At 47.0% G+C, this 15,082-nt stretch overlaps 1 protein-coding gene across 6 annotated transcripts in view; it reads right to left on the bottom strand.

Annotated features, from left to right (window-relative positions):
* Positions 1-6,474: 6,474 nt before the first annotated feature.
* Positions 6,475-15,082, bottom strand: part of LOC138981985 (uncharacterized) — an 83,871-nt gene continuing 75,263 nt past the window's right edge. For all 6 annotated transcript variants that reach the window (XM_070355186.1, XM_070355183.1, XM_070355185.1 and 3 more), the window contains 2 exons: positions 11,468-11,718; positions 6,475-10,484 (listed from right to left, as the gene is read on the bottom strand). In XM_070355186.1, the coding sequence (XP_070211287.1) occupies positions 9,845-10,484; positions 11,468-11,595 (768 nt within the window). In that variant the 5' untranslated portion in view covers positions 11,596-11,718 and the 3' untranslated portion in view covers positions 6,475-9,844. The remainder of the gene's footprint in view (positions 10,485-11,467; positions 11,719-15,082) is intronic.

Genomic DNA, 15,082 nt, shown 5'->3' with positions numbered 1-15,082 from the left:
TTCATAATAAACAATAGTAAACAAGAATTTAAAAAAATAAATAAATAAAAAAAATAGACCTCCCATGCCGGGAATCGAACCCGGATCACTTAGGCCATAGGCGGACGTGCTTTCCACCAAGCCACTAACTCTGACAATTTTGCCAGTGAACTCCAATGCCTAGACTGCTAACTTTGCTCGTTCAGGTCGCGTAGCACGCAAAGCCTGGTGTCGCTGGCTGGCTGGCTGTTCTTTTGCGAAGTGGCACACGCACGCAAAGCTTGGCTGGCTGTTCTATTAGCCGAACAGCAGTTCTATCCCACCGCGAATTGCGCCCACCGCCAAGAGTCGTTTTTGTGGATTATTTCGCATTTAGGTCCCAGGTAACATTATGAAGTTTTAATACGATCAATCGGACCTATTATCAAGTTAGTGTATCAACTTTTGAACGAACTGCGCCCAGTAGTTTCCCAGCAATAAGCTGTTAAGTCGAGACAGACACACACACAATTAAAGTCTGTTGGACCCTAGTACTGCGTACTCGGGGATAAATTTTTATGATCGTTTAAAAAAGACATCCCATGAAGGCAAATGTTAAGTACTCACTGCAAATATACATCAATCTAAACTTAGCAAAAACATTATTGAGACAAAGTTCTCACCCCAGTTAAAGCATTAATTCTTGTGTCATTTCATTCAAACTTTCTTTTTTTGTTCATTTTCATTTTCATTACTTTTTTGTCCCATCGCGGGGAAATTCGGGTCGCTTCCTCCCAGTGGAAAACTAGCAGCAACAGAGTCGCTCTACCCAGTTTGTGTGTTTAGGTGTAATCAGTCACCTGCATTTATGGCAGAATGATCGAGGTCTTTTACGTGCCACGTACAGTGGTGACAAGGGGGTGGAACATGGAAATCGTCTCTGAGTCTGCGCATGATTTGACTTTCTCCTCGCATGTAAAAGTTGCCAAATTGTGCTTAATTTGAATTTTTGTCGATTCTTCTTTGGTACTTTACCTTTATGTCGGGTCGATTTTTGGATACCCTAATTTAGAGCGCGGTAAAGTGACCCCTGACAATGAGGAAAAAAAATCGAAACGTGTGCCGTTGAGGGCCTTCAAAGTCTGGATGAAATGACACAGGAATAAAGGTTTAAGTTGGGGTTCGAGGATGTACAATTTATTTTTTTACAATGATTACATTTAACTGTGCGCAGTGTGTGTGTGTGTGTGTAGTATTGTAGGACACTTGCACTCTTACTTAACTAAACTTTTACAAGCGCACTACACTGGGTACACCTGCTCTTAGTGTCAGTGTGAAAAAGGAGTTTTTTTTAGAATGATTACATTTAACTGTGCGCAGTGTGTTCGAGTCGTGTGTGTGCACGTGTGTGTGCACGTGTGTGTGTGTGTGTGTGTGTGTGTATGTATGTGTGCGTGTGTGTGCATGCGTGTGTGTGTGTGGGGATCGAGGTGTATGTGATTGTGTTTAAATCTGTCTGTCTGCCTTTGACACAAACCCGCACTGCAAGCAAAACAATCAAAACGGAAATACAGGTTGTAGGACACTTGCACTCTTACTTTTACAAGCGCACTACACTGGGTACACCTGTTCTCAGTGTCGGGGTGAAAAAGGAGGTTTCGCTGACATGTCGACTAGAATTAGTCTGTAGGTTGTTTCACATGAGACAAAATGGAACGTTGAGTCTGTTTTCTATGGAATGTGGTAGGAATTAATCAAATCAAAATAGCATAATACACAAGATAGCAAAACGAAACAACCCGTTCGGCATAGATAATTTATTTGACTTTCTCCTCGCATGTAAAAGTTGCCAAGTTGTGCCTAATTTGAATTATTGTCGACTCTTGTATTTGGTACCGTCATCCTGGTGACACCAGCCTGCTGGATAAAGTTGTTGACCAGCCTCGCTCTGTGAGGTGTCGCGTTATCGTCCTGGAATACAGCCTGCACACCAATCTGGTGTAGAGCGGGTAGAACAAAAGGGGCGACAATCTCATCTCTGTAGCGCTGGCCCGTCAGGTTGCCAACAATGTGGTAGAGGGGGGTTCTGTGTCGAAAACTGAAGGACCCCCACACCATGATGGGCGGCCCCCGCCGAAGGCCACCCTCTCCTGCACCAGACCGTTGTTGTACCGCTTACCTGACGCCTCCACACACGAGCCCGACCGTCATGATCAGTGGTGCAGATTAAAGCGGGACTCATCGCTGAACAGCACATCGGCCCATTGCTGGCGTGTCCACCTGGCATGGTTGTGACAGAACGCCAAACGAGCCTGGCGATGAGCTGCTGTCAGTCGTGGCCGTACAGCTGGACGACGTGATCGCAGGCCAACTTCGTGCAGGCGTTTGCGGATGGTTTTCGTGCTGACGTTGGTGTTTGTTGCCACCCTCAGCTGGCCCCTGATGATGTTTGCAGTGGTGCCTCGGTGCTGCAGAGCTTCTTCTGATGAAGCGATCTTCACGCTGTGTTGTCTTCTTAGGCCGTCCCGACCTGGGCCTCTCCAGAACGCTGTTGGTGGCCTGGAACTTCTGATGCAGCCTGACCACGACAGAATGGGACACTCCAAGTCGTCTGCCCACTTCTTGCTTTGCTTACGCCATCTTGCAGCCATGCGATGGCCCGGGCTTTTTTGAAGGTGGTAACCTTTCGTCTGGGAGGCATAGTGAGAAGATGGTGGCTGGCGGAAAATCGTGGGGCTAAAAAGCCTAACTGGTGACAATAGTTCACTCTCAACACATCCTCCCTGCACGTGCATAACGAATTTTTCATCTGTCCCGCCCAGGGCTTGCCCACGCGCCAGCGTAAAAATGGTCCACTTTTTGCAGTTTGGCAGTTTCTGTCTCGTGCCCTAGCCAGCAGGCCTCCGTGGATCCCGAGCAAGTTTCCTGCTAACACAGCATTGCTCACCCACTGGTGTGTACGGCCTGACAGCCATTTGGTTTTTATAAACTTAGCTGAGGAGTTTGGCACAGATGAAGTCAGCTGGTTTTTTCAAGGGCGGTCCCTAACTTTTGCCGTTCAGTATATATAGCAAAAGGTGTTGGGGGTTTGGGAGATATAGTAATGATCGCGAAAGGTTACGCATCCAATTTTCAAGAGAGAGAGAGAAAGAGAGAGAGCGAGTGTGTGTGTGTGTGTGTGTGAGTGTGTGTGTGTGTGTGTATGTGTGTGTGCGTGTGTGTATGTGTGTGTGAGTGTGTGTGTGTGTGTGTGTATGTGTGTGTGTGTGTGAGTGTGTGTGTGTGTGTGTTTGACTCTGATTTTTGGGTTGGTGTTGTTGATCACATGGAGTTTATCTATGTTTAATTATGAATTCAGAGACTAGAAAAGATAGGAGATAGCGCTGTCGCAAATCTCGGACCTTTGATTTTGACCCCTGCCTTGTTTTAACATCTCTCAGTTCATGACAGATCGACTTAAACATTCTGAATCATCCAGTTTGAATGTAAACTGAACACGGTTTTTAGGTGATAAGCTTTGTTTCATATTTTGTTCGTTAATATAAATCGCGCAGCAAAGAAACACACGCTGGAGGGCATACCTGGAAAGTTTCTCGTTACGTGCCAAATTATTACATGAAATAGTATCCTCTCCCAGAAAAACAGTGTCGTTATTGCAAACGGTTTAGTTTCATTCAGAAAATATTATCATAGTGATCATTAATCATTTATTTAATCAGAGAAAAAAATCAAATGATTGTGTAGCTTTTGTTATTTTAACCAAGGTTGTTTTCTTGAATGTGTGCGTATGCGCATGAGTGCATGCGTGTGTGCGTGCGTGCGAGCGTGTGTGTGTGTGTGTGTGTCTGTCTGTGTCTGTCTGTGTCTGTGTGTGTGTGTCTGTGTGTGCCCAGGTGCGTCTCTCCCTTTCCGTCTGCCTGTGTCGCGGGCGATCTCTCTCTCTCTCTCTCTCTCTCTCTCTCTCTCTCTCTCTCTCTCTCTCTCTCTCTCTCTCTCTCTCTCACACACACACACACACACACACACACAAACACACAAACACACGCACAAACACGCACACACACACACACACACACACACAGTCACACACACACACACACACACACACACACACACACACACACAATAATTGTGCAAACCTTCCTCATACGAAATCTGATGCTGTGTGAGATTATATGACGTCGACATCATTGGAAAGGTACAACATCTGTAGGATACGATCAACCGTAATTATTATTTTCGTAATCATCGCGTGAATAAGATACTCGCGAAGGAGCATCCAATCAAAATATATTCAGTAAAAGCAGACTTTACTGGACGGCATTCTGAAACTCGAAGCCAAAATGTTAACAGCTTTTGTATTTTCAGCGTAGCATTTGGGTCCGATATTTAGACGAGACAAGTATAATATCGACAAGTTGAAGACTGCCTAATATGACTGACTAGGGGAAGGTTTTGTGTGGGTTTAATTAACAATTTTATACACATGAAAAAATTACAATTTTATTAGATGGTAAGATGGATTTGTCATTCATGCGTCGCAAAAACGTCAAAATTGCCTTTAGAATGTGCAGTTATTTTGCGAACATGTTTCACAGAATCGCAGCACATGTTAACATGGGGTCCTGATTTGGCCTATATGGTCCGCTGGACCCAAAAAGCAACAACTAACTAACTAACTAACTAACTAACTAACATGTTAACATTACCCTGCTACACGTCGTGTGATGGCTTTGATATCTCTATTTACAACATGTACGTAAAGTAGAAGAACTGTCATTGAATATCTCCAAAACTCTGTGCAGTTACAAACAGCTATTAAAGAAATTGTTCGTACTCACTTCTGAGCAATAGACGGATAGAGAATAAAATATACGCTGCTCTAAGAACAACATACAATGAATTTAGATTCGTTCAACTTCCTTCACATTTGGCGCAGTACCCTAGTGGTTGGGACATCGGCCCCGAAATGCCAAGGTCCTGTGTTCGAATCCCTACCGACGCGTTTATTTTTCATTTTTAGGTTTACATTTAAAGGTTAAAACAGGAATTAGCTTGCTTACATCTTGATTGCAACCCACTGCCTCTCGATTAGGCCTACAGGCAGAAAAGGCGTTGGCAGAAGGCAAGTGTCGTCGGTGAGGTTGTTCCATTGTATGATGGTTTTTACACAGAACTAGCCTCTGTATTGGTCTGTCTTGGAGTGGGGCACTCTGAAGCAGCGGCTGTGGAGGATGTTCTGAGTCTCATACCCCTCCCTGTAGAAGGTGGGACGAATCCCGGGTTTGGTCAGCTGCTGGTGTGGGGAAGTGTGCCGCCGGCGGAACCTCTGGGATCAGGCCGTTTGACATTGTATACAGCATTGTGAAACCTGTCCTCAACTGGGCGAAGTCTACAACGCGAAGTATGCCTTCACGAAGCTGGCCGCACGGAGCTAGCTTTAGCATTGAGTTTTCGGTAAAAAGACTTCGCGAAGTCGATTTCGGGCTCAATAAAAGACCGCCTTGAGCCCAAGTTGCCGGTATCCCAGTGTAGGGGGGGGGGGAGGTTTAGGAATTCAAACATCCTGCCAATGTTTCCAGGCTGCCGGGAGCTGTAGTCCCTTGTGATGAAGCGAGCTGCCAGGCGTTGGATACGTTCCAGGGATCCGTCGCGATATAACCTTCGTGGTGCAACGACGTTAAACACAAAATAAAGAAAGAAAGTTCCAGGGATCCCAAATAAACCACTGCGCCGTACTCCAGGCTGGATTAGACGAGAGCCACGTACGCGAGGCGGCGACATTCTTAAGGTGGTCCTTCATTGACCCCGAAGTTGACTTTGCTAAGACTTCTCGCAGTCGTTTTACCTAAAACTCAGTGCTAATTCTCCGTGCCGCCATCTTCGCGAAGTATACTTCGCGTGGTCGACTTCGCCCAGTTAAGGACAGGCTTTACGGGCAATTCCGGAGGTTCCGGCGTAGGAAGCTGCCCAGCGCAGATCCGGCCCTCATTGCACAGACGAGTGATGTGGGTGGTTAAGTTTAGGTCAGATGAAGAGATCATAAAAAAAACAATAACCAACTCTGTTCAAATGCAGACAGGAAAACAAAAAAACAACATTTGTGAAATATGTAAGAAGCTTCACCAATACACGAATAGTTGTTACGCGCCTTTGTCGCTGTTTTCTTTACAAATCATTGTAACATGTACGTTGGATGTTGACATACTGAAACACAATCATACATAGAGATCTTCACGCAAGTCATTCACACAGAAAAAAACCAGACGCCACTTTTTGTGATTTTTTTTCTTGTTTGTTTTTAAACTGTCATCGACAAACACTCGGCCGAATATGGTACCGTACAAAACATAGGCGACGACATTAAGAACACAAACGAGCAAAGAAGCTGTTGGCAAAATGCACATATTTACATGTACACGCTCGTAAGGCAACGGAGGTTTGGTTGGAGCGATGCACGGTAATGCTGGGTAAAAACTACTGTATTGTGACCTCTCTTTCTGTCTCACTCTCTTATCTCCCCCCCCCCTCCCCCCTCTCCCCATATTTGTCTTTCCCTGCTACATGTACTGCAGAAGAGGGTGAGGTACAGCATAAAACTTTATCGCGTGCAACTGGTAAAATGCAAAACTTCAATCAGTGAAGAAGGCTATTCAAGCAAGTTGTGACTTCGCAGAATACAACACTTAGTGAGCTTGGAGTCTACCTTGAAACGAAATGTTGTTGCTACTTGTTTCAGACAGTAGCTAAACGAAAGGCGACGACATTCAGGATATGAATAGGCCGGGGATTTATTATAACTAGCGCGACATCCACTTGAGCGACAGCCTGTTGTACGACTCTAACTAGCACGACATCCACTAGTGCGAGCATATATAGTGTCACGAAGCGTGTATGTGTGAGTGTTTGAGTTAGCACACAAACATAGACACGCCTACACACATACGCAAGCTCGCACGCACACACACACACACACACACACACACACACACACACACACACACACACACACACACACACACACACACACATTCAAACACATATGCACGTACGTTTCGTGAAAGTCTGTGGTAAAATGTCACACTTGTGACTAGTAGAGGCTGACGTGCCAGTGGAATGTTGCTCAAGTAGCCTACGTATTGTATGTTGTGCCTGGTGGATTTCGTGCTAGTGGAAGTCACGCCCATGGAATGTCGCGCTAGTGGAATATCGCGCTGGAGGAATGTCGCGCTATTGGATGTCGTGCTGGTTGAAGCCACGCCCATGGAATGTCGCGCTAGTGGAATGTCGCGCTATTGGATGTCGTGCTGGTTGAAGCCACGCCCATGGAATGTCGCGCTAGTGGAATGTCGCGCTAGTGGAGTCGCGCTACTGGCTGTCGCACTAGTGACATGACATCGAATCGGGACAGCTGTGCCCGACGCTGAACCAGACCGCCTAAGTATTTAGTCGCAAACCAAACATAGTCGCATGTAACTGTAACTAGGGGCATGTGTGCGCTGGCAGGAGCATGCGGCTGTATTTCGCGCATGTTAGGCTATAATTATGCTGTCAGTTGCATGCGACACAGTTATATCGTGTATCTAATCCATTAATAACAAGGTTATGATTCCACGGATCCTCTCTAAAATCCATACAGAGTATCGCTTAGTATCATTTACAATGAACAGATAATTTGAATTGCTTTCCTTGTTTTCTCGCACGTTACTTCAGACTTGCACGATGTCAGTTGCAAACGACAAAGTTGTATCATGGGTCTCGCCGCTTAATAACCAGGTTATGATTCCAGGGATCCTCTCGAAAATCCCTGCCGAGTATCGCTTAGTAGCATTAACAAAGAACAGATAATTGGCTTTCCTGGCTTTCTCGCACGGTACTCCCGTCTTGCATGGTGTCAGTTGCATACGACAAAGTTGTATCGTGTAACTCGCCACTTACTGAAAAAGTAATTATACGGCTGCTCTCTTAGTGTCTCGCTCAGTAACATTTCTAAAGAACAGATTTGCCACACATTTGAGCGCTTTCCTGAAATCTACTGCTGTAACAACTGTCCTCAAATGTAGTAAAAGAAAGACCCTTTTCTTATCACACACATTAACCAAGTCCAAACGAATGCCAAACGTCTGAAATACATACGTCACTGTGAAGTGCTGAATCACGCTCAACACAATGTGATTGTGGGCAACACGATCAAATACCCGTGTGGCGTGTCCATTCCCAGCACCTCATAATGAATGATACATCGTACTCCGCACTCGGCCATTTGATGAAACCTCGTAGTGAAAACTTAAAGGCCCACTACGCCTCGTGGAAACAGTTCGCCTCACCGTCTCAGATCTGGTCAGGCTTTTACACGGGACAAGATCATTACTCCACTTGCTCACATACCAAAAATATACAGCCTGGGTGCTCTGTGTACACGGAGGTTTTTTTTAAAAGAATTAATTTCGTAAAAGCATTCGTGCCTTCTTCGGAAATTAATCCATCAAAAAATTCCAACTCATCACAGCGAGCAGTCAGGGTGTTGATTTTTGCACTTATCACATTATCTTCCTCAGGCAGGGCGAAACACACAGTACTGTACATTTGATTCCTTGATTCCACCAATAATCACACTAGAATCTTGAAGAGATCACTGTCAATCCTTGTTACCTGAGCACGTGACTCAAGAACCCTTTTTGTCCATCGTCTCAATATGATAAAGATTCCCGTGGTTAAAATAACAAAGAAGGTAAACGGTGGGCTTCTTGGGTTGTCAAAATTGACAATAACTGACAAACACGTTGACTTTGACAAAGTGTCACACTTTTCTTCACGATTCCGACAAAAATAGACACAGGTAGGCTCCTTGGATTTACCGAATCAGCAATAACGGACACATCAATTGACACACATAATTTCACACTGGACTTGGTATCACCACGGCGTTGGAAATTGAAAGCAGAAGAAGAAAAAACAACGAACGTACAATTCGTATCACCGTAGACTTAGCGTTGTAGACCAGGAGCCGGTTTCATGGATTCGCGTTGGTCACAGTGACAGTCGGACCACCGCTTCGTCACCGGACAGCGGCTGTCCGAACGCGGTGCTGGGGGAGGGCAGCACTGTAATGGGGGCAACTCCTCGTGCGAAGAGGCACAGTCAGCCGACTTCAATCTTTTTCATGAAATCCGTTTTTGTCGGATAACTGTATTTCCCTCGCTCGTGCAACTGCAGTTGACCGACTGTGTTGCTGCCCCATGAAACCTGCCCCAGACAGACTTCGCGCCGTAACACAGACACAGGAAGAAAAGAAGAAGTGAACACTTGTTTCTCACCGCCCGGCGGTGACGACGAATAGGACAGGGTGACGGATGCAGTGACTATGAACACTCTAAACAGAAGTGTTCCACTTTTGAACACATTTTGTTACACGTTTTGAACACTGTGTGATTCTCCCCCCCCCCCCCCCCCCCCAAAAGCGGCGTATGGCGGGGTAAAAACGAAAAAAAAACACTCGTGCAAAAACATGAGTGAACGTGGGAATTTCAGCCCATCAACGAAGAAGAAGAATATGAACAAGAACACTGTGTGACGTAGTTCATAGCTCTACTGGCAAAACTAGCACACATAGTGTTCCCTAATGTTCAAATGAACACTTGTGAACACTTTATGTTTATCATGTATGCCTCTTTTGCTAGTAGAACTGTGTACTATGTCACAACACGTTCAAAACTTGTAACAGAAGTTATTAGAACTTTTGACTTATGACAAAGTAACTAACCATTCTTGGGTTTTTTATTCTCAATCTTTAAACGTTGGCAGTCTATTTGTTTTGGGATTTTTGTTACAGAACTGTGTTGAAAAGTGGAACTAACACTTGTGTTTAGAGTGAACCAAACCTCGTCTAGTGGGGTCCGATGGGCGGCAGCTGTATGTGGCTGCGTGATTTGAGGCGGTCCCGGCTGGTCATCTTGACCCCCTGCAGCCAGCGGGCACACTTGTCCATGCTGTCCTGGTCGCCCTGGTAACGCCTCTGGGCCCCACCCGGGGTGGACGCTCCGTCCTCTGTGGCCGTCATCCTCTCGTCGATGCTGATGTCGGGCGGCTCCTCGAAGAACTCGGAGAGGTGTCGGCTGCCTCGCTCGCTCCCCGTGTCGCCCTCAGAGCGCAGGAAGTTTTCGTCCATCAGGCGCAAGGCAGGGTCTGCGTCCGTTGAAGCCGCCCGGCCGAGGAGCGCGTGCTCTAGCCTGGCGCGACTGAGGGCCTTGGACGTTGCATACGCCCCACTCTCTCCCCCCGCCCCCTTGGCTAGCGCCTCCTTCATCGTCATGTGACTCCTGCGGCTCCCGGGGGTGGAGGGAGGGGTGGGGGTCTGGGAGCGCTCCGTGTCGTCTCGGTGACGCTGACGTTCTCGCGAGCGTGGCGAACCCTGCGTGAAGTGAGCGTTGTTGACGCAGAGTTCCGATCCCATGCCCATGTCGTCGCTCCCTGGAGAGTCCTGACCGTGGGTGTCTGCTGAGCTCAGCTGGGGACAGGAGCGGAATCTGGATGTGGAAGAAAAAAAGTATGCTGTATCATCTTTAGTAGCTCTACATGGCGTTTCTCTTCCTGCTACTCTCACAAACGCATAAAGCGCGTGCCACATTTTGAAAGAGAGAGGGAGAAAGAGACATGGAGAGAGAGGGAGACAGGGAGGGAGAGAGAGAGAGAGTGAAGGAGGGAGGGAGAGACAGAGATTTGTGTTTCAAAGGTAATGGAGTAAGCATACAAACGTGCTGTTTTACATCTAGCCCTCGGCCAATGAAGGACTATACTCCATGACACATGTGTACACACATTCATGAAGAGAGAGAGAGAGAGAGAGAGAGAGAGAGAGAGAGAGAGAGAGAGAGAGAGAGAGAGAGAGAGCGAGAGAGAGAGAGAGAAAGAGAGAGAGAGAGAGAGCGAGAGAGAGAGAGTGAGAGCGAAAGAGAGAGAGAGTGTGAGAGAGAGAGAGAGTGTGAGAGAGAGAGCGTGTGTGAGAGAGAGAGGGAGAGGGAGTGAGAGAGAGAAGCGTACACACACACATACACGCACTCACACACACACTCACACACACACACACACACACACACACACACAAATACACACACACACACACACACACACACACACTCACACACTCACACTAATACAATAACGCACACGCACACAGCGTCAACTTAAATCTAAATTCAAAGGTTACAAAAGTCATAAATCACACTCAGCCAATATCTATGATTGGTTCATTCATTCCCACAGATCATCATAACTTTATACCACAGCAAGGTGAACGAGAGACAAACTTGGGCTTTTAATGCCGTCTACAGTCAAAAGGACTCATCTCGAACAGCATCCCTCCACCTGACCAGCCCCTGCATTCATGCCTCGTTTTAAAACCCATCCCTCCCATAGACTAGGATCAGCCCTGTCCTGGATAGCCATAGAGCGTGTAGGGACGATACAAAAATAAAAATAAAAATATACAATAAGCAACCAAGCAACCGACCTTGAAAGGGATGCGGTGGAGGGTCTTCTGGCCCCTCCCGCCCCTTCGTCCAGCGGTTCGTCGTCACTGTCCACAAGGTCAAGCCGTAGCCCCGGGGTGCTGTCCTGCCCGCCTGGCCGTGTCGTCATTCTGCTTCCTGTCACGTGACCTCTACTTCCTGTCACGTGGTGTTCTCTACTGTCGATCTGATTGGTCGATGGATCATTTTACGCAGGCGTCGTTCATGTCGCGTGTTACATCTTCATTGAAACCTAGAAAAAAGACCAAAAACAGACAGAAAATGAATACAGGGATGAAGGATTTATTTATATCGGCAAATTTGCTCAAACGGCCACAGCAGTTGAGGCATTGTTTGAAGTTTAAACCAGTCCCTTGACTGAGTCACGTTTTTTCCGTCCGTAAAAGAGTTAGGGCAGCTCTGACAAGAGAAGGGCATTTTTTTTGCTGAATAAAAATGTGGGCGTCTCGCTGTCTGCTGACACAAAACGACGTCACTGGAATAGAAAATTAAATTTGCACGTGCACACAGCAACGCGAGAGTTAAAGTCCAAACGTTCTCTTTGTTCTAGCCAATGAGCTGATAAGAACGGACAACTGTCTGGCAGTTACTATACCAAACGGCGCAATGTCCTCATACACATCGCCGCTACCGTGCAGACGGATGTTTGTTCTTGATATTATGTGCAAACACCAACAGCTAGTGAAGCAAAGCTGCAGGCAAAAAGGTTGTTGTTGGCGGCTCACTCTTTTATCTCTTTTGCTTTGTCTTGCTCTGCGTTAGTTTGCCATGGCGCGGGTTTCCTCTGGTCCGAAACATTTGACTTTAACCCCAACCCTGACCTACGTTCAAGGAGACGCGAAGAAGAATGTCGGAGAACAACCAACAACAACAAAAATGCTGAGCGGGTCGAGCCACAGTATGCAAGGCAGCAGCCACGGAGCATTGTCACCCTGACCCGAACACTGCCCTCACGCACGCACGCACACACACACACACACACACACGCACACACACACACAAGCGGGGAACTGTGAAATAGACGACACCTGTGCAAAATGAAACGAAAACATTAAAAGAAACAAACAAATCATCAAAGATAGAAGAATGTAGGTAGAAATCAAACCAGAACAATAAAACAACGCCTGAGACAAGAACACTGACTCTATCAATAGTTGCTTCGACAGAAATGAGCCAGCATCGTACGTTTGTCAATCTTGTGTGACTTGCAAATCAAGTGGGGACAAAAACACAGCTAAATCGTCACGAAGCCGCATCGACGATCGGTGTTTGTGGTGGGGAGGGGGGCGGGTGTAGGGGGGGGGGGGGGGTTAAATAACAGACACGACCCACGTCAGCGAAAGTTCCGTCTCCTCACCCGCTTCACTCCGTTTTGATGAGCCAGCAGTTCTGCGTGTTCTGGCGAAAAATCAATACCGAAGAAAACCTGATGATACAGCTGGAAAACCTGAAGGCGTTAGACGGTGGGGGGGGGGGGGGGGGGGACTTGTGATACAGCTAAATAATGGAGAAGTTGAGGGAGAGAGGGACTGGCTCCGTGGGGGGATCCTTGTAATACAGGTTTGTTTGTTTGTTTGTTTGTTTGCTTAACGCCCAGCCCAGCTTAACGAAGGGCCATAATCAGGGCGGTACCGGTGCTGCTTTGACATATAACGTGCGCCAGACAGAAATCACAGCACAGGCTTCATGTCTCACCCAGTCACATTAATCTGACACCGGACCAACCCGTCCTAGCACTAACCCCATAATGCCAGACGCCAGGCGGAGCAGCCACTAGATTGTCAATTTTAAAGTCTTAGGTATGACCCGGCCGGGGTTCGAACCCACGACCTCCCGATCACGGGGCGGACGCCGCCTTACCACTAGGCCACCGTGCCGGTTTTGTAATACAGGTGGAGAATTCGGGAGCAGGAGAGAGTCGGAAGGGTGGGGTGGTAGAGGAGGGGGAAAACCTTGTGACACAGCTGAAGAAAAGGAGAGAGTGGAGTAAGGGAGGGGGAGGGGGAGGGCTTGTGATACAGCTACAAAAAAATCCAGGAGTTGATGGAGAGAAGGGTAGGGGAGATACGGGAAATCTTGTGATACATCTAAAACAGTGGGGAACTGAGCAGGACAGGAGGGGGTGGGAGAGAGAGAGAGGGGGAGAGAGGGAGGGGGGAGAGAAGAGACGGAAAACGGGGAAGAGGCGAAGAACACTTTGTGAAGCTGAAGAAAGAAGAGAGATGGGGGCACCACTTGTGAAACAGCTATCTAGAAAACCAGGCAGCCGAGGAGGACGAGAGGCCAAGCTTTTCTTTTTCGATCTCGCACAATCTGACCGCGTGCAAATTTGTAATTCCAAGCACGCTTCCTACGTCAGTGGGCAAGCTGTCTGAGGCCGGGGAGAAGCCGCTTTATGGGGACACTCGGCTGCTTGTCCGCATGCAGCGAGCTATTGCCGACTGCACAAGAGTCACCGCTGGCGGAATTTATCACCGGATCACAGACATCCGCGTCAGAGCAACAAGTCATTATTTGCCTTTTGACCGAGGGAGAATCCATACAAACACAACGCCGAAGAAATTGAGATGTTTTCAATGGTGCAATCGGCCATTTCGTTTTTCGCAGAAACATGAGAAATGGTGCATGGCATAAGGAATGGTGGCATAAGGAATGCGGGTGAAAGGTTGATACAACAAAAGACGAAATTAGAAAGTATGTACTATCATTCGGAGCTTGTGCGTAAAGGCTGTCCTTAATTCAACCCCAAGTTGACTTCGCAAAGCTTCGCGAAGTCGACGTTGTCCCATTAATATCAGCTAGGCTTAACATTAATTTGTATTGCCTAACTCTGTTTAGTATCAAGTCTAAATATACCTCTGTGCGGCGGCATAACTCCTCATTGAAGATTTTCTGTAAAACTATACTCATGGAATGCATGTTTCACGCGTTCTTTAAGTTCTTATTTATGTAAGTCCCGATATATCTGCTTTGTTGATCGCTAGTTTCTGTACCGTTCCCAGTTGAAATTCGAGACGACGGCGAAAACATTTGACACATCTGGATCATTCTGTTATCATGACTTTTGACAGATTCTTGTATGATGCGGTATAAACGACCTCTCCCCCCCCCCCCCCACACACACACACACACGCAAACAAACAAACACACACACACACACACACGAACACACGAACACACACTCAAACAAACAAACACACACACACACACACACACACACACACACACACACACACACTTACTGTCTAATGAGTTGCCCTTTACCTTAAACTCTGTGTGGACGCACAGTGGGTACTCCCTTAGCGGTCTTTCAAATACTTACATTTCTTTGGGGCTCCCCAAAGCTCCCGCAAACCTATTTCCTCCCCCAGCGTGTGCGGGGGTTAAACGTATCGGTTAACTGTCCACAGTGGCTAACAAGTAAAGAGCACCAGCACACATAGACACACAGAAAAATACACAAGCACAGATTATCTGTGTCTCTGCATGTGTCTTTGTCTCTTTGTGTGCGTGTGTGTGTGTGTATGTGTGTGTGTGTGTGTGTGTGTGTATGTGCGTGTGTGTGTGTGTGTGTGTGTGTGTCTGTCTGTTTGTGT

This window comes from Littorina saxatilis, linkage group LG12 (genome assembly GCF_037325665.1).
Source record: "Littorina saxatilis isolate snail1 linkage group LG12, US_GU_Lsax_2.0, whole genome shotgun sequence".
Lineage (NCBI taxonomy): Eukaryota > Metazoa > Mollusca > Gastropoda > Littorinimorpha > Littorinidae > Littorina > Littorina saxatilis.
Note: the sequence above shows the minus strand (reverse complement) of the source record. Positions and strands in the feature narration are given on the sequence as shown.